The 19397-nt window shown below is 40.0% G+C and overlaps 1 protein-coding gene and 1 long non-coding RNA gene across 2 annotated transcripts in view; both read left to right on the top strand.

Annotated features, from left to right (window-relative positions):
- The first annotated feature begins 8804 nt into the window (after nt 1-8804).
- On the top strand, nt 8805-9564 carry LOC124481847. Its single transcript, XR_006957695.1, has 3 exons — nt 8805-8977; nt 9178-9313; nt 9443-9564. It is a non-coding gene; the product is annotated as an uncharacterized LOC124481847 (long non-coding RNA).
- A 2490-nt stretch (nt 9565-12054) lies between these two features.
- The window catches only part of cdh8 (cadherin 8), a 55759-nt gene continuing 48416 nt past the window's right edge, over nt 12055-19397 (top strand). The window contains exon 1 of the mRNA XM_047042099.1: nt 12055-12312. Within this exon, the coding sequence (XP_046898055.1) occupies nt 12055-12312 (258 nt within the window). The remainder of the gene's footprint in view (nt 12313-19397) is intronic.

Genomic DNA, 19397 nt, shown 5'->3' with positions numbered 1-19397 from the left:
TGTTTCATGTACAGCGTTACTGCAAAGGTTGAGACAGGTAAAGATTCATATTATCTGTGAACTCCATGGCCATTTTCATCACATACCCATTCAATTATTTTAGGGTCTATTTTGACTTTAATCATACTTTGACAACTCTGAAATAACATTTACCATGTTCTCATTATGACACGTCATGATATCCTCAACATTGGTTAAATGAACCTGACGTATAATTGTTAAGGGTAAATTTCGACTTACCTGACTACGCCTGAACATAAACACACACACACACACACACATATACAAGAAGCCAAATGGAAGAAGATACACATTTCATATACATTTCCTAGAGTAGTTAACCATTACCAATAACACCTCTGCAGCACATGAGAGGAACAAACTTGTGGTTTGGAGAGATTTGTGGAATATATCTGTGTATAACACTGGTCCTGAAGGTACTCCTGACCAATGGCTTGTCCTCGTAGAGGTCATTATTGCCCTTTCCCTCAATATATGCCAACAAGCCAGCAAAATATGGAATAAGAATATGGGTTGTGTGAAGCGAGAACCAGTCACTCCTTGAATATGCAGGTCTACTCTGCAAAGCCAGCAGGCGGTAGCCTGGGAGGAACCAGAACATGAGAGTTATACTAGATTTTACCCAAGGTCTCAGTGGGCCCAAGGTCACATGTGACCATTTCTTCACCTTGAAGAACCTGGGTCGAGAACTTTTGAAACGAAGACTGATTGTACCGACTTCCTTATCCGTAACGCAGTTTCTAACATAACAGGAGGGTTCATTTATTGGATTGCATATCAAATTGGACGTTTACACCCTAGGCTCGGATCAGCGTGTGAGTAGGGTAGGGGATGTTTTTTTTTACGCAGAGTCGAGTTGAGAAGGAGCTGGCTTCAGGGCAAAGGCAGATGTCTGCAGGGTTTGGTACAGACTATCTCAAGGCAGCTACTTGCAAGGGAGATAGGATAAAGAACAATTTCCTCACTCAAAAACATCTATTGCAAAGTTGTTACAGTGTTGTATTTTTTTTTCCATGTGAAGGGATTTGAGGGTGTTGAAAACAATCTGCAAAATCAGGGCCATAAAACTAAGATATTTTCTGACAATTACATCATTTATTTCTACAAAATCTTTGTCCAGAGGGATTTGCTTTGTGTACTGAGAGTCAGTGATGCCTGTCAGATTGTGTGGAAAGTTTTCACAAAACCATCCAGGGCTATTAAAATATACATAACAGCATTGTTTATGGTCTGTTTCTCTGCAGTTGCAATTAAGTCCATACATGTTCAACAAATACATATATTATTGATAAGCCCCACCAAAAGAATGATTCTACACACTGATGGTGGAGTTGCTATGTTATAAGGGCTGATAATATATGTTGAGCATTATGCAATCATTCTCAAACAATCTTGTACAACAGTATGCATGCAAGACCATTATCATACAGTACATCACATTGTTGTGTATGGGTATTATGCAATTTTTCCTTTCTGTAGACGGACGAAAGTTGTTAAAAGTCATGCAGAGTGTCAGTTATGAAACAACTAAACGCTTGCAAAACTTAAAGTTCATATTTCCTTACTTGTTTTCTTTCGGTTTCATTTATCCTCTTTATATGACAGTTTGATTTAAATTGCTTCTGACAACCGCCAGTCAAACAGAGCAGGCCATAAATCCAGACATAGGGAGTAGAGCCTAGCAAAGGCTCAATACTATTTATAAATCTCAGAAATGCCAAGGTTTGCACTAAAGTGTGAAGAAATAAGAACGTGTGGACCCCCCCAAAGCCTCTTATGACCTTCCTGTCCTGTCCATGTGGTCTCAGCCAGCTTCAAGTACAGCAAAATCCTCAATATCCTAAACAAAAATGACCTCTAATCAAAGTTATGTTGAAATCGCCTTAAACATTTCCAAAGTGTGGCCGATACTCAGTGGATGTAAATGAAAAAGGCAACATATTAAAGCTAGAAGCAATACTTGGCTTGTTTCAAACAAGTATATTGATATTACATTGCTTACCAACATTATTGTAAGGAGAGGAGTGGCTCCTTGTGTAATGGGATTAAACTTTTATAGCATGAACTATTACCAGATTCATGTTCAAACAGTCCCATCCTTCATCATGTGGCTCAAGAGGCATCTCCACAAGTTGTAGAAGTAGTACTTTTAAAATTACAAAAATACAAACATAATCCATTATCTTATTCACATTATATATATATACCTCACAATGGTGAAATATGAAATGAAACATTCAAATGTGATAGATGTTTCTTCTCTTTATTAAATTTCCAGCTCAGCTTTCCATGTGCCATATTTACTCAAATGTATGAATTATGAGACTCCCATCTTGGTACAGCATGGTAATTGTCATCTACATCAATTCCTAATTCAATCTTTGGAGAACTAGTGAACATTATATTGCAAAGGTGCTTTAGGGTGCTCTGAGGGATATTCCTACCATACTACACTATTGAGACTCTCTTTCTGCGAGTATCAATTAAATTAAACAGTTGTGAAATAATTTAGGATAATACAATCACTTACAATTCATTTGAGATGAACAACATGTATAATGTAATGTCAACATTTTAAAGAGTACATTTTAAGGCATCCACTTCAGATAAGAAAAGTTAAACAACTGTGCATTGATGACATTGCCTTGAAGCGTCTTTGTCTTTTAGTTGGAGTAAAACCCAGACCCAGTTTTTACTTTAACCCAAACCTAATCACCTACGTGTAATATGTACGCTTACAGTGGTTAACCGGTGTACAAATGCTTGGACACTTGCTTTGCAATGCATTGTTTAAGTAAAACTCATATCAGCCTAATAGACTATATGAATTTGAGAATGATACAGTGCCAGACAATATCTCTATTCATGCTTTTGCATGAAGCCAATTTTGTTACATTCAAATGTTTAATGTCAACTGTCATTTACGTAATATTCAGATAAGGTCCTGTGGACATTTACATTTAGTCATTTAGCAGACGCTCTTATCCAGAGCGACTTACAGTAAGTACAGGGACATTCCCCCCGAGGCAAGTAGGGTGAAGTGCCTTGCCCAATGACACAACGTCATTTGTCACGGCGAGGAATCGATCCGGCAACCTGTGGAGATGTTAAAGAGAAGGTAAAGGTAAGAAAGGTAGGGAAGCCCTTATGGAGGATATTTCACTGTTCATCTCAATCACTGAGTGGCTGAGTATTGTTGCCTCTAGAACAGATGCCCTCAGCTACCCCCCCCCCCCCCTCCACACACACACACACACACACACACACATACACCCTCCACCTTGACAACCTGCCACTGCCTCAATTATGTTATGCAGTTACAATAAAAGATTAATGGACACACTACATTTTGGTTCACAGGGATTAATTGTGTCTCGTTTTACTGCTCTCTCCTAACAGATTAGATATTCACAGCCGTAAACCTAGTGGCCATTTTTTGTCAACATAGACAGAGGGAAATTAATAGACTTCCAACAGGCCGCCTTCTCCGCAGAGATATCTTGGGACTTCGGCTAAGGAAAGAGATGGTTTTGAATAGAACATGGTCTATTTCAGCTAAGTGATGTAGTATTTATGGATTTTCCAACTTGTGTTTGTTTTTTACAGCCTGTGACAGTGTGTCAGTATGTATATGTTGGCTGCTTGATGCTGCCCTGAAGCAATACATGGACCCTGATGCCCTAGGCATGGGCTATTGGTTGGAGCTTGGCCTCTGCTTCTGGATGATACAGTAAATATACACTATACACTGAATGTGGATTCTCAGTTAAAAACAAATATATTACACCTCTGTTGGGGAGCAAAAAGCACACATGCACTGATACTGCACACTTTGACAAACAAGTCAAACCCAGACTTGTCATTTATCATTTTCTATGGAAGATTCTTAATAGTCGCTTCATGTGTCAAGTTGAAAAACTGTACATATGCTCTGTGATTCAGTTCTTCTCATGGCCTGCAAAGTCAGATATTGTGCCAATGCCCTAGATGTCACTTGAATGAAGGCTTCTATATTGTTCTGTTTATAGCCTGTTGGAGTAAATATCTCTGGGATTGAAGTTTACTATGCTACTACTATCCTTATATAGTTCAACACGATATGACCACTATTTGATCTGCAGTGTTCCGGAATGTCATGGGCTATTCTAGCCATTTTGAATTTCCGGTGATGGCTATTGGCAAACAGCTTGCCTCTGTGAGTAAGGATAACCTTCCATTTGATCAATCTTGCTCCCGTCACTAAGACTATACCCCCCAATAAATCAATAGCGCAGATTTGTTTGTCCCAGCTCTTTTCTATTCTTCTCCAGTTCTCTCAGTGTGTACACATTCTAAACAGCACACTATTTATCTCTCTGTGGGTAATTGTCAATCTCTTTGTATGTTTGTGTGACTTTTATTTACAGATATTGTTGAAAGAGGCTGTCATGGCGTGTTGTGAGAATCCATGGATGGTATTGATTCTTTCCATGTTTATTGTTGTTTTTTTAAAGATGTGCATTTTACTTACAGGTCACCATTCTATGATCACAATATGAATGTTTCCTCAAAAGCACATTCTGTTTGTAAAATAATTTATTTTTCTACAAATGGTAAGTTGAAAAAGGACATCTTTCCAAAGGTGACAACTTTATATTAGAAATCAGAGCCACTGTGTTTATTAGAGGGCAAGTCTAGGCTTGTGGCATTTTTATCATGAAAAAATTGGTTTGAGACTCAGGTTAAAGCTTGTCTTCAGCTGTAATATTGTTCCATTAAAATTGATCTTAGCCTTAAGAAAATGATTTTCCTTTTAATTTCATGTTGGAACAGAGTTATTATATTGTAATACTCTCAGGAACAAGTTTGTAGATTGCGCAATTAAATGTCTAGAACAAAACACTTTTGGTACCATATTGCAATCCCACTGGACCTTTATAGTCACTCTAGATGAAACAGAAGGGGGACATTTTATAATGACTTTTCAAATAAGCGTATGTGGTGTCAGACACATGCACCAATTATTAATTAGAGATGTGGAATTCCACTGAGAATAGGCAACTCCTTTGCTACAGGGCTAACTGCACTTTTAACTCAATCTTTAATGCAACATTGAATATTAAGCATAATACAAGTACAATATACCAAAAAAGTTTTATGGTTGAACAAGTCAATAACAAGGTTTAAAGAATGTTTGCAGACAATTTATGTATCTATTCTCTGCATTACAATCTGCAAAGTGTACAATTTAGATGAGTGTAAATCAAAAAAGCAGAACTTTTCTCATGATTGTGGATAAGTGAGTAAAAACATTCAGTTAATTTAGTTGAACCATACTGGACATTTGAATGTCATGCACATTATGCTTCCAGCTGAATGTATACTATTTATACTTACACATTTCGGACACAATGCTTACACAGGTCATACTAGCATGCACATTAGTATCAGTTACTGTAAATCACTGTAAACTTTTTTCCTCAAGTGTCCCCTTGACCAATATTTAAACTAACAGCTCAACATATACAACAGGACACAATTTTCCATGTATTTTAACCACACCTTTTTTACCACAAAGATTTAACAATCGTCCACATCTTGAGAGGGGAGAAGTCTTCTCTCATGTCCTCTATAAGTGGTTCTCACCATAAATGATCACTATTAAAGGTAACAATTCATTACTGCAGCACTTTGTCTATTTATTACACCCATCAACGTCAATGTAAAAGCAGGCCTCAACACTCAGCTGCCTATAAAACTCCATTAACATCTATCAATGTTCAATTACTTAGTTTTAAAATGTAAGTTTCATCACTGCATCCTGCTCTAATCATACATCCTCATTGTCAAAAGCTACAGACCTCAATCTGAGCTGGAGCAGCTCTGTCTAGATTTAGTTTAAAAGTAATGTACAATGTGTACAGAATGACCCTGGAAGAGGTCAATCTTTAACACTTGCGCAGTTACTTAAGATCTGAACAAACTGTATATTTCTTTAGATTGCCATAGTACACCTTGATAATGAAGCATATGGTATATGGAGCATATGGAGTCTATGTTGTTTACATCAGTACAGGACCAACTGGTCCTGTATAATTGAGATGGTATAGAGCAGTTACTTTATGTGAGTATGAATACATAAGCGAAATGTAATTAATGAGGACCAACATTTAAACTAGTGATAATTAAATCTGCCATGTTTTTCAATTTTCATGATGAAGATGTTGGTTGTCTTGTTCAGGGCTATTCGCGATACAGGTTGTTCATTCTGAAAATGTCAACATATCAGAATTCTCAACACCACACTTAATTATCTGTGGAGCTTTAAACATCACCATAAAAAGTAATTAACTTTAATTTGCTTCCAATTAAAATTTGACTTTTAGGAATGCTAATATTATACCTACAAGTATGCTCCTTTTTTTCAGTTTTTTGTTTTTAGTTCCGTTTTTTTACACAGGTGATACCCTAGGTACTTGATTTGGACATTGTATTTTGGGGTCTCCTCAGTTCTTCTCTGGATAGTACTGCAATATCAAATACATTTAGTTGTCACTGCAGCTGTAATTGTACTGTATAGCAAACCTTAAATTACACGTAGGCTTCCATAGTTCTGAATATTCTGAATAGGAAATCACATTCATTTTGTGCTCTAAGCCATTTGAGCACGTACACGCTTCTTGATACTCTAATGTAAAAACATGTGCACATTCATTGGACAATACTTTATAGGAACACAGTGAATGATAACAAATGTTGGTTCCCTGTGCTCTCACTATTAGGGCCACAGTGACATGTTTTAGTCCCAGGCTATGATGGCTGCAGAGCACAGTGCAATGGTTCTGTGATTAATTTCACTGACAAAGCAGTAACTAATGATCGATTGAGGATGCCTGGGCTCTAAAGACCATTTCCCCTTCACTTACTTTGCCTTTTTCAGAGCCATCTGATATTTTGATCACTGGCAAGGGCCGTGTCAGTGGAATTAATCACAGATTTAAAGCAGAGCAACAGCCAATCCTCATTTTCTCAAAATTCTCAACAATATAAAACATTTCAGCAATTTGTTGAGGTACATTTACATGTTTTGTAATAATTTGTATTTCACAACATTTCAGAAGATTTATGAAGAAAAAGTTATGTCATGGTTAACGTTATATGTGAAGAACACTGCATATTATATTTAGGGTTAGTCATTTATATTACGATGGACTTATTATATCAGAACTCTAATATATCAAGTGTTACTTGCTCTATAGCAAGTCACAGAGAAAGAACAATTAAAGCAGATAATGAGAGAGAGAAAGATAAAGAAAGAGCGAAAGAGTGTGAATAAATCATGGATTTCTTACATGCTTATGATAATCACACTAAGTAAGTCAGCTGTTGTCTTATCTGTTCATGTATTCTGTCTTGTTAATCATTCATATGTGTTCATACTGTAACATATACTGTGTGCTAATGACAGTCATGAGTCTATTATGCAGTATCCATGAACAGCTAATGGAAGTATATTATCTTTGCTTTTCCCCATTCACTATAAATACAATCTTTTGACTTTCATGCCTTGGAGAGACTTTGCAGTGGCCAGTACCTTTGTTCTTGTCAAGGTGTACATTGACTCTCTCCAATCAGCTGATGGTCAAATACTTATAAACCCAGAACCTCAACAGATTGCCATGCTTTTCTAGTGGAAACAAACAGCAATTTCCACAACAATAAAAAGAGAGACTCTTGGATATAGTTCTACAAAAGTCTTAGCTTATGGAACATATAACCTTTCACATCTCCTCTTAACCCTGTAGGTCTTTCCATTCATCTGTTTATAATAAAGGCTGTAATAGAAGAGAAACACTAAACAATGATTTAACATAAGTTTTGGGACATTTGCTCAATATATTGATGCATGAACTGCATCAGCAACTGCAACAGCAAATACACATGAATTGGCAGAGGATGAAGTAAATATCAGAAGCTTCACAGCTTTTAAGAAAGAACTCTTAATAAGTTACCACAACTTAATTGAGTAGAGTTCATATCATCACTAATTCCGATCTATCCCATTTGTGGGAGTCTTTCACTGTACGGGAAACTAGTTTTCTTCTAAATCCAATTAAAGATGTCGGGCAAACATCAAGTTTTATCATTATTTCTATTTCTATCAATTACTCGACAATTACTTTGATAAATGATCATTAAGAACACTAAGGGGATAGTGCTAATGTGACTTCAGTCGTGCAGTCATGACACTAATATTGGAGTAACAGTGGACCTAGGGCTGCACTAATACATTATGGAAGCCATTGATTTTTTCATAAAGAGGTTCTCTTTCACAATTGAAAAACAGGGATGTGTGTGCCTCAGAATGTATTGGAGCTGACCATCCTCTCTGCCTAATAAAGTCCGTTCCCCCAGGCATTACTGGCAAATGTGCTCGTCCTCGTCAAGAGTCTCCTATGGCGTTGAACACTAGAGGGCTCTCGCCTTATCTGCACTGCAGTCATGCTCTCCCCATCTCTCTGTCTCTCTCTCTCTCTCTCTCACTCTCTCACACACACACACACACTATCCCTCTGTCTTGCTCTCTCTAGCTCTCTGTCTGTCTCACTCTGGAAAACACCACACTGCATGGAATTGACAGACCTATTATTCTACTGCACTCCACTCTCTCTCTCTCTTTCTCTTCTATATACATATTTTATTTTTTGTAATCATCACTATTACCTATTCTGGTAATAATCCAATGGGGGATGAGAAAGTCAGTTGATATAGAATAAATACAATACGTTTTGTATACTGTATTTACCTTTTGTCATTGTGTCCATTTCAGTGACACAAGACACCGCATGGTCTTCTAGATAAGCTATTTCATTCTTTAGTTTCCAAACCCTTTGGTTTTTACTGGTTTAAGTGGCAATGTATTTTCCATTTATTCTTGTTTTTCAGATGGGCTTATCAGTAGCCTATTCATTTGATTGTAAGTAATTGTGAGTATTTTCTGAGTATTTCTTATAATGTAGCCTAGACATGTGTTGTAGACAGTTGTAGACAGACGATCTCTGATCAAATGGTCAATTTGTGTGCGTAGGCTACTATATTTTGGGGGTAATCATCCCTTGTTTAATTTACAAGGAACATTGTAGACCAGGTGCATTCATTTACTCTGCCTTTTCAAAGACGTGGATATCAAATTACGGTGTGAAGGAGTTGGCGTCTTTACTCAAATGAAGTGGACGAGGGAGAAACCCATGGACAATTGTGCTGAGACTATGTTGCCATCAGAGTAACGTAGAATATGAACAAACTAATTAAAGTACGTATGTCGCTATTCGGTTTGATAATAAATACGTTTGCGTATGTTTGCGATGTATGCAGCTAAACAGCCTAAAGTTTGAAACGCGACTGTTTGAGCGCTATCTTGGCGCACGTGCATTAATTTCAGATGCTATTGACCTGCCTCTTGATGAGCGCGGCAAAGGGGAGGCTCTTAGCGCCGCACATTTCTCCTTCGTCTCCGCCTCACTTTTCTAGTCGGCAAGCAAGCCTGTCGGAGCCTCAAGAAGTACTGCCACTCCTGCTGTTGATAAACTGTAAGGATTTCTACTCCTCTACTCAACATTTATTTTGTTCCTTTGCCTCCGATTTATAAGCCTCCATTTTCGAATAGGCAATGCAATTGTAAGAGATTCAACACAATTTTTGAAAACGTGAAATGCTGCAGGCATAAGGATGCAAGAGACTGTAGTAAGTACCTCTGAGATGTATTAACAGGTGCATGGATGTGAGAGGACTGAGTTACGTTGCATGTTATTTACGCTACATTGCCCTTTCACTATACATCCAAAGGATCCAGAGGAAATAGTCTGCGATTGTCTGTGAATGAATGTATAGGGATATCAGCAAATTACCTGCTACTGTCTATAGCAGGAAACTGATGAACAATAAGATCCCTGTCTCATATTCCACTCTGTATGCCTTTTCCCGTGTGTTTTTGTTTTATTAGTTAAATGGTTAACTGTATGGCGATAGTGACAATGATGATTCTGTGTGATGAGCCTACTTAAATTACTTATTCAAAACTTTGTAGCCTAAGTTCATTTTTTGGTTTGTGCCGCAGATATTAACTCATATTCATACCACTTTCGGATTATTATTTGTAGTATTTTCTTTTGCATTTGTCATCCGTCATTTTGCATCGCTCTTCCAGCTGAGTTGCCTGACTGTAGCCGATATCTCGCGTATAGAGCAGGCTCTGTGATGCTGCGTCTCGTGCAGGGATCTGTCCACTCTGAGTGGTGCTGAAACCAGTCGGTGAGTCACGCGTTGAGCTTAGTTGTTAAAGGCACCTGTCTCCGAGCGAATGCGAAGGAAATTCAGCTTCAACTGACCGTTAGTAAATGCACAGCTCTTCGAAAAAATGCTATTCCAGTCTTGCATACACCAATGACATGATACCTGTCTAATTACACGAAATTGTAATACCAAATGGACAATGTTCAAAGCAATGTCGAGTACTTTCGATTTTTTTTACTGTGGGCACAGCGGTCAACCATGGACTTATTTTTGCGTTATTGATTCAGTAAATGGTTATGCATTTCGATAGACTATAGATTTATATATCTCTCGTTCTGACATTAACGTAAAAGTCGACCAAGCAGCATTTTGTCTACACATGATCTATGTCTGTGTAACCCACTTAACTTGTTTCAAAAAGCTATTGTCAGATACTTTCTGAAATCTTCACAAGAACCGTCTATTTGATTTTCTATTCGATCCCCGCTTGGCAGTCTCAAGATCAACTTTGTTACGTGCCCGAGCCGTTTTGACATTTGCATTTGCGTGGTTTAGGCTACCATATGAATAGTATGTTTTTACAGCTGGATTTGTGATGGGAGGTGGTATTCAGAAACCTTTATAAAATGTTCCCGAGCATACCAAGTTATAGGTGTAGGGTAGTTCGTAATTACTGCAGGATGACATGGTTATGCTGCATGGCCTTTCCTGTAGATCTCAACATAGTTAATTCAGGCAGTAACCAAAACGTGATGTTTTTTTGTCATAGAAGGTCCCACCAATTAAAACAAAATAGGCAAACGTGTAGACAGCCTATCTGAATAGGAGAAGTGTTGCTCATTAACCTTGAGAGTCTTATTTGAACTGGCCAATTGGTTAACTTTAAGATTTCTCAGTATGGCTATCACAGGTATTGTTAAAAATGTCATGATCAATCATGATCACAATGAGCAGCTCTTGGAGAATTAAAGATACAAACTACAGCCCAACTAGACTTGAGTGTCTTATCAAGCTTCAATTACACTGACATGTGGAACACTGAAGTCATATGGCTAGGGTATTTGCTGAAAAGCATAATTTTAGCGAATGTACTATGAACGCAAAAATCATGAAAAAACATGTAATTGCGGAAAAAAAGCTTTTTAGGGTAATCTCCAGAACATCAGATTAAAGATAAGCAATCTGATGCTACAGACTGGCTCATATCAAGACCAGAGGCACACTCATTTGCCTTTGCAGTTGCAATTGTCTAATAAAAACAGACAGTCAAAGCAGGGAACACACTTGCTGTTGTTTGGTGTGTCTTGTAACAAGTAACTAACATATCCGCTAATCCTGAAATCAAAATCCCCAAAAGACGGTGAGGTTTTTCTTATTTTTGTTGTTCTTTTCGTGCGGTGTAGCTAACCATTGATTTTCATACATGGAAATCCTTATGTATTTCCCCTCTCTTTGAATTATGCATTTTTCTCCTGATTTACATGATTGAAACTAGACAATCTCTGATTGTTCCCTTTCCAGGTCTTTCACACGGACTAAACACCAAATGGATGGTCTACTGAGTAGCTCAACCCCTTACCATCGACTATGGAGACATGCCAAGCTTCGTGAGTGACCTTTCTATCACACCATGAATGCGATCCCCAACGCTCAGAGAAGGAAGAAGTAACCTCTGTTCATTACCTAAGGAAGAGTGCTGTTGACATTGTGCAAAGGAAGCAAAGTCTAGTAAAAAAAAAAAAAAGGAAAGAAAAGAAAAAGATGCCAAAACGTTCAGAGGAGATGCTGGCTGAGCTGTGGACATCTCTGCTGCTTGTGTGGATTACCTGTGTTCCCTACACCTCCATGACACCCATAATCGGACAGTCTAAAAGTTTACAGATAGCTGGTTCCACGGCAACGTCGCTTGGCCTCGTCGAAGGACAAAGAATACTGAGTCGAGCCAAGAGAGGATGGGTTTGGAATCAAATGTTTGTGTTGGAGGAATTCTCTGGACCAGATCCAATTTTAGTTGGCAGGGTGAGTACTGTAATTGTCAGCTGTATATTAAGCTTGCTTATCATGTGGAAACATTAATTCAGCTATTTGAATGCTCTTTCCATTTTTTTTGAGGGGGGCTTGGGAGGGAGAAGGCATAGTGGAGGAAACGAGGGGATGAACTAGATGGATCATGTGGTGTATAAGTCCACAGCTACTAAATACTCTTGTAAGACATTCTGTTAACCCTTGTGTCCTTGAAACATACACACAGCACACTATGGTTAACCAGTGATGCTTTAAATTGAAACAGAATCAATATTTCTGAAACATTTTATATTTGAAATCTACCATTCACTGTAAATTTGAGGAGGTCAGGACATTCTTATTGTTTTCATAGGGAACAGACACAGATTAAATAGATATTTTGGAATAATTTCCTATTGTTGTCCAGTTGAAAGAGGCTTGCAGTCTAATCCGGAGGCTGCAGGCCACCTGGTACCTGGCCTGCGTAGACGAGTCAGAATCCAGGGAGGCTCGCTGGCCAGCTCAGCCAAGGCAGCTTGTTCACAGCTCATTGCAAGGACGCACCTGGGGAGCACAAACCTGGCAGCCGTTTTCCGTTACCCAACCATTCTGGCAACACCATAGGCAAGAGAATAGGCCAGCAAAGATAATATTTGACACTGCAGTAATGTGATTCACAAATATTGCTTTGTAGTTGTCTGTCTCTGTTTATGTTGTCTTTATTTATGGTTCCCATTATTTATTGTTCCCTAGAGTATTTTGATGTTTATAGCTATTTACTGCTACTCATTCAAGAGGAGTTGGTGTGATAGGCCAGATTTTTTATTTGACTGGTCTGGGTACATAAATTATTCCCTGTCCCAATACACATTGACAACTCCATTAAAATGTGACAGGGGCCATGTACAGGTATTTTTGTATTGTTGTGTCACACCATGTCTTATCATAGATTCCTTGATACACATGCAGCCTTTTTCTCAAGTCTTCAAAATGCATGCAGTAGGACACGCCTGTTCGAAATACACTGTAATAGGTTTTTAAACTGTTACCTTTTTAGTACATTGCTAGTTCAGATATATACTCTGTGATGAGATACCAAATGCTACTATTTAGTAAATATTCTGGGTAAACATCACCTAAGCCTTACCCTAATCAGAGGTGAGTAATGCCAAAGCCTTACCTAACCTAAGCACATCAGTTCAATGTTTCATGCGCTGTTTACTGAAGCTTTCACGGAGGGTACATCTTTTGAATATTGCAGTCCTAGGAGTTGGTAATGATAGTGTTGACATGCAATTTGGGTCAGATGGTTCTCAGTTTGGCAGCATGTCCCCAAACATAATCACTTTGTTTCAGTGCAAAATGGCATAGAGTATTATTAATTAAACATACATTCTCATGGGGTATTTACACCTGTGTTTTCCCAATACCATACAAACACAGAAATGTTGTTAAGTGCATCATTATTATTTCAAGAGTCTTAATCAAGCAATCTCTGTCAGATGCTACAATGGCTTCACATCTGGAGGCAGAAACAAACAGATATTGTACCCGTGTGATCTTCTCCTAGGTATACATGTAGCTCCAAATGAGACTGATGCAGCTTTTGGCTAGTGCATTGCCCATTGGATTCACAGTTGGAGACAGAGCGCCAGTCAGCTTCAGTAGGCAATATAACTACAATGGCCCTTGCCATATTGACAAAGAAAGTTTTATTTGAACTTTAATATGTGATTGAAGGACTGTTGCCTTTTTGAAACATTTCACTTGATACAAGTAAAATGTTTAATTGAGAACATGAATTAGCTTGTGAAGGTTAGGGAATGGTTCCAAGGAGGAGAGTTATAGGTTGAGGGAGGATGTGTCTTGTGTTTGAGACACAATGTTGATGAACTGCATTTTCTACAAGGTTAAGTACTCTCAAGCATGCCTGGCAAATCACAGATAAGTTTGTGTTACAGCATGATGGCATAGTGTTGGTCTCTCTCTCACCCCCCCCCCCCCTTTCTCTCTCTCTCTCTCTCTCTCTCTCTCTCTCTCTCTCTCTCTCTCTCTCTCTCTCTCTCTCTCTCTCTCTCTCTCTCTCTCTCTCTCTCTCTCTCTCTCTCTCTCTCTCTCTCTCTATCCCTCCCTTATGCTTAATTAAAAAATGAATCAAAAGGGAGTGGGAGGTGTGATTCAAATGGGTCATTCACATTCATTTTTTTCCTGCGCTGTTGCCTGTGGTTGTGGGTTGAGAAACCTCAAGCCAAGATTAGACTCATTCCATCCTTTACGTTTTATTGCTTGGCACTCTGATGTTTAATTATACATTTATCTCCTGTCTTGTCAGCAGTGGAGTTACCCTGCACATCCGGCTGCCACTGGGAGGAGAACATTAGCATACACCCAGGCGCAATCTCAGGAGGGGCAAGGGTGTGTTGGTGTGTGTGCATTGTTCCGCGTGCACGTGCACCCGGATGTGTGTGTGTGTGTTAAAGACAGTCACCCGGAGTGACAGCGCACTCTTTTGCTGTTCTTTATAGAGCCTCATTCTGACACGGTGATTCAGTGAGCTGGATCTGCGTCGGTGGCTGTCAGTCCTGTTGGAGTGGAATGCACTACCTGTTAAAGTGGAGCTGAGGAGACAGCTGTGAAAAGCTTGTTGCTGGGATGTACTGTAGACCAGCGCCGTGTCGGAGGGATTTTAGGATCACTCATCATGAACGTGGCTAACGGATCATTAAGTGTAATGAGTGAAGGCAGGTGCGGGGTTATATTTAAAATAGCGGAACATCTTGTTCATGTTGCACACTGATGTTGCAATAAAGTGAGACAGGGATGTGTACAGCTTGTGTTTGCTAGTCCTGTCTTTTCCCCACGTCTGTTGGCAAATTGTGTTTGGCAGACTTTTTCATACAGGATCCCACTCAAATGATCTAAATGTTTTGTTTTGGTATGTTCATTGGTGGGATTACATTTAATCAGGATCTGGATGTCGGGTTACAAGGTTTTTTTTTTTTCAAACCCAGCAGCCTTATTAACTTTCACAATGTGTAGCCTTTCTAGAATGAACATTAATTGAACAAATCGCTGCTCGTCCCAGTGAAGGGAAATTAGATTGTGTTTACTTTAAAGGGAATCCGATTTATGATGATGTCAGAATGTACAGTAGGCCTTTGTCTCTGAAGCTGTTGCTTGCCCCTGATTCTAGGATATCATTTGGTTTATGTGTGGGAGAATGGGTGATGACAGAGCTCTTTCTTCTCATTGTCGTGCAGATGCACAGAAACGAGATGAGTCTCTGACTGATCCCTCGTCTTATTGTCCGAGGCTTTTATCATCGATACTGTTGTATGTGTTTTTTGACAAAGAGAATTGATAATACTCTATTAATATTCAACAATTCACACTGAAGTACCCAATTGTACAGGCTGACAGTAATTCAGATGGACGACAGCTTTGATTATTTATTCAGCAAAGGAAAATGGGTATGTCTTTAGAAATATCTACTCTTGCATATGTGTGAGGAAGACAACGGTTATAATGCTCCAAACAGCCCTTTGACAGTGTGAGAATGAGCTGCCGGATATGGCATGAATACTATGGTAGGTTTCAGTTACAAATTAAAAGTGTGGGTCTAGATTTCCTACACTCTACTTCTTACTGATTCGCACAGTTGTTTCTCATTCTGCAGAATAGAAACTCTATAGCCATAGCTACCAAACTGTCTTGACCAGCATGTCAGACTCAAACCTTCATGAAACCTTTTGGAAGCTCGAGATATTCTGGTATTCATCTGAAAGTATACATCAGTACAGTGTAAAGATATGAGCCTCAATACCAGTGCCATAAGGTACTGTGTACTTGTCGGTCGTGGTGATTTGGCTTCCTTTCAGTGTGTGATGGGGTGATTAAAGTGAGTGGGACTCTTGAGCCTTGGAAATCCTGCCCTCAGGGGCAATAGAGTGGGGGTTGGCGGTGTTAAAGTTCCGCGGTGCGTTTGACTTCAGCAATGCGTGGCGGCGAGACTGGCCTGCTCTGGGAGCTCGGTGCCGGGGCCGACAGCTTCATCCATGCAGGAGCTTCCTGACGACAGGGGGGTTTAACAGATCAAAGATGTCTCTCCTGATCCCCCCACGATTTAGCCTTGTCAATGAAGGCTCTGATCTGAGACGATCGCACGCGTTAATCTGCATTTTCTTAGGTTAGGAGGACGGGGCAGGGGCAGGCTGGAGAGGATATCCAGTGTTGATTGATGGATAGGGAAGGGGCGTAAACCAGAGTATTAGTTGACTTCACTAAGGATTGATAGCAGCAATGAGATGGACATTTTACACACAGGTGGAGCGGAAAGTCCTAAAATTACGCAAACGTACCGTGATTACGACAACAGAATGGTGTCTACTGCCCCGGAAACTCTCTCTCGCGCTCTCTATTCATCTCTCTTTCTCTCTCTTTACTTTGTGAAACATTCCTTCTACCGTCTGCTGGTAGTATATATCACAAGGTCTTTATATCACTGGACCATGGCCGCTGTCCCTCTCTCTCTCTTGGTAGCTGCAGTGGTTGTAATAAAACACTGGGCCAGAGCAGGGAGCCCTGATTGAGCTGTGGAATCACATTAGTGCTTCCTTGGAAGACCTTGACAGGTTGTCTATGGCCCTATGTTGTTGTGTTGCTTCCCATTAACAAGGTTTGTGTGTACATGTGTGTGTATGTGTGTGTGTGTGTGTGTGTGTGTTCAGTGGACTTGGAGGAACACAGACTAAAATGATCTTGAAGCAGATCTTACAACAGCACCAGGGTAATGATATGAGTTCAGGTACACAAGTTGTGTTTGGAGTTTTCCAGGCTCTGCACTCCATTCACGGAGTGAGTATGTGGAAAGTGTATGCTGCATGCAGCCGACATAGCCCACAATCAACGATAGCAATTTGACATAAGAAATGCAGTATGGATCATCTAAGTGTTAACCCTAACCTTACATCACAACCAATGTAAAAAAACTGAAAGCTCTTGAAGGGAACTGCTGGTTGGAGATTTCCTCCAGGAGATTCATGCATGTTCTTGCATTCTTGCATACACGTAACCTAAATAGCACTAACTGTGCTGTGTACGCTAGGATTTCAGTGGTATACTGTAGACTTAGGTAAGCAGTGAAGACACAGAAACTCAGTCCTGCTGTTTACCACATGTCCTGTTGTGTCATAAAAAATGTATACAAGGCAGGATCACATTGAGCGAATGCAGGATTTCTCTCTCTCTGTCCGCACCTCTCTCTCTCTCTGTCTCAGTGTCTCAGTCTCTCCCCTTCTCTGTTTCTCTCTGCTCCTCTTTCTTACACACACACACACAAAAAACAGCATGCTCGCAGACAAGACTAGGAGCCAGCGCACCTTTGCTGTACAACAACGACCCTGAGTTGTTACCTTTATGGGCACTCTTGGGAAATGACACACACGCACACACTTGCATTTACAAGTGCACACAGAGACACGCACACACATTTACACACACACAAGGCTTGGCCCTGGAATCGACAATCCATCCTTTCATTGTTACCCTGGCACAATGGCCACAGTGTGTGTACCACCAGACAGGCTACGAGAAACAGGAGGAAGTCTCCAAGATGCAGGAGGCTCTGAGAATTACAGCAGGGCAATGAAGCAAATAATCACTCTGCATGCACCAGATATCAATTACATGTATACTGTTTTAGCAGTAGAACCATTACATGAACTTGATGGAGTTCCTGTGCGTTAGGACTGCATGATTCATACGCCAGTGTTTACTTTTTTGCAAATAGACAATTTAAGCTTAAAAAAAAAAACGTTTAAAGGTTTTTCTTGGCTGCAAGCAAAACTTGGGATCCATGGATGACAAGCCACTTTATGTTACACCCTCTGGCACTCCAGTCTACATTTGTTCTATTACAAACTCTTCTCGTGAGTGCATCCGTGTTTGTGTGTAAATGTGTGCCTCTCACTATGTAAGTCTCTGTGTTTCTGTATATCTGGTTGTGATTAGTTTTCCCTCATCAGTGTCTGTGAGCTGGTAGCCATGGTAAACCTGTTCTTTAGTGGCTGAGCTGGAACTTCCTGCCTGGCCTGGCTACTCTGCGGAGGTGGAGGGTTTAACCGCCAAGCGGGTCTGCCTGGCTTGCTGCCCCAAACTAACGCTCCAACTAATCATTGGAATTAAGCAGTTCACCTCTAATGCTTGGCTTGAGAATTGCTTTGGGTATTTTTGTTCTTTTTTTAGGGTTGGTTTGCTCTGTATACAAGCAACATAGCCGACCGCTTACTGACTCTGAAAGGGCTTACTGCTCTGTAATCTCACACTCTTTTCATTGACGTTTCAATCGTTTCTGATTTGTTTCCCAATATTTCCTTGGATCTAAGGTCCTTTAAATTCTCAATGCTCTAAACATCCACATTTGTTCTTCAACGTCTCTTTGTGGTGTAGACATAGCGACGTGATCGTGGTTTCAGACCTCTATGGATTAATGTGCATGAATACAGAGGCCATGTACAACAACACTGGGCATACACCACCACTTAGCCCGCAATGAGGTTACAATTATTCAAATCTGATTATTCAAATCTGAGATTATAATGAGCTAAAACCTACTAATTGGCCTATGTCTCTGTCACAGTTCATCACGACAGGCTGTATCCCCTCCAAACAGAGCCAGTATTTGGTAGGGTAGCTACAGTAGATGTTTGGCTCTCCTCTCCCCTCTTCCTCTCCTACGGATGGCCTAGCAGCCTGTGTCTGTGTGGAAACTATGTAGAGCTCCAGGCTCCAGCAGGAGGCTTATCCCCACGCCTCTCTTCCCATACTTCTCCCAGAAGCCAAACGGGGACTGCAGAGTAATCTTGTTAAGAATGGATGTTGTTATTGTGTGACTTGATGTGCATTTGGCTTCACGGTTAACAAGGAGCACACGTGGGCTGGGGACAGAAGACAATAGAGGCAGGGGGTGGGAGGAAAGAAAAACCTATTTCTGGGACTTAAAAGATGACAGTCCTCAGCCCTTCTTCTCTCCCCCTTCTTCACCACCCCCTACCCCCCACCCTCAACCTTTCGCACCAAAATAACAACAAAGTAGGGAGACA

Source organism: Hypomesus transpacificus, chromosome 19 (assembly GCF_021917145.1).
Source record: "Hypomesus transpacificus isolate Combined female chromosome 19, fHypTra1, whole genome shotgun sequence".
NCBI classification, from domain to species: domain Eukaryota; kingdom Metazoa; phylum Chordata; class Actinopteri; order Osmeriformes; family Osmeridae; genus Hypomesus; species Hypomesus transpacificus.
The sequence above is the reverse complement of the archived record's forward strand: the minus strand, read 5'-3'. Positions and strand labels throughout refer to the sequence as shown.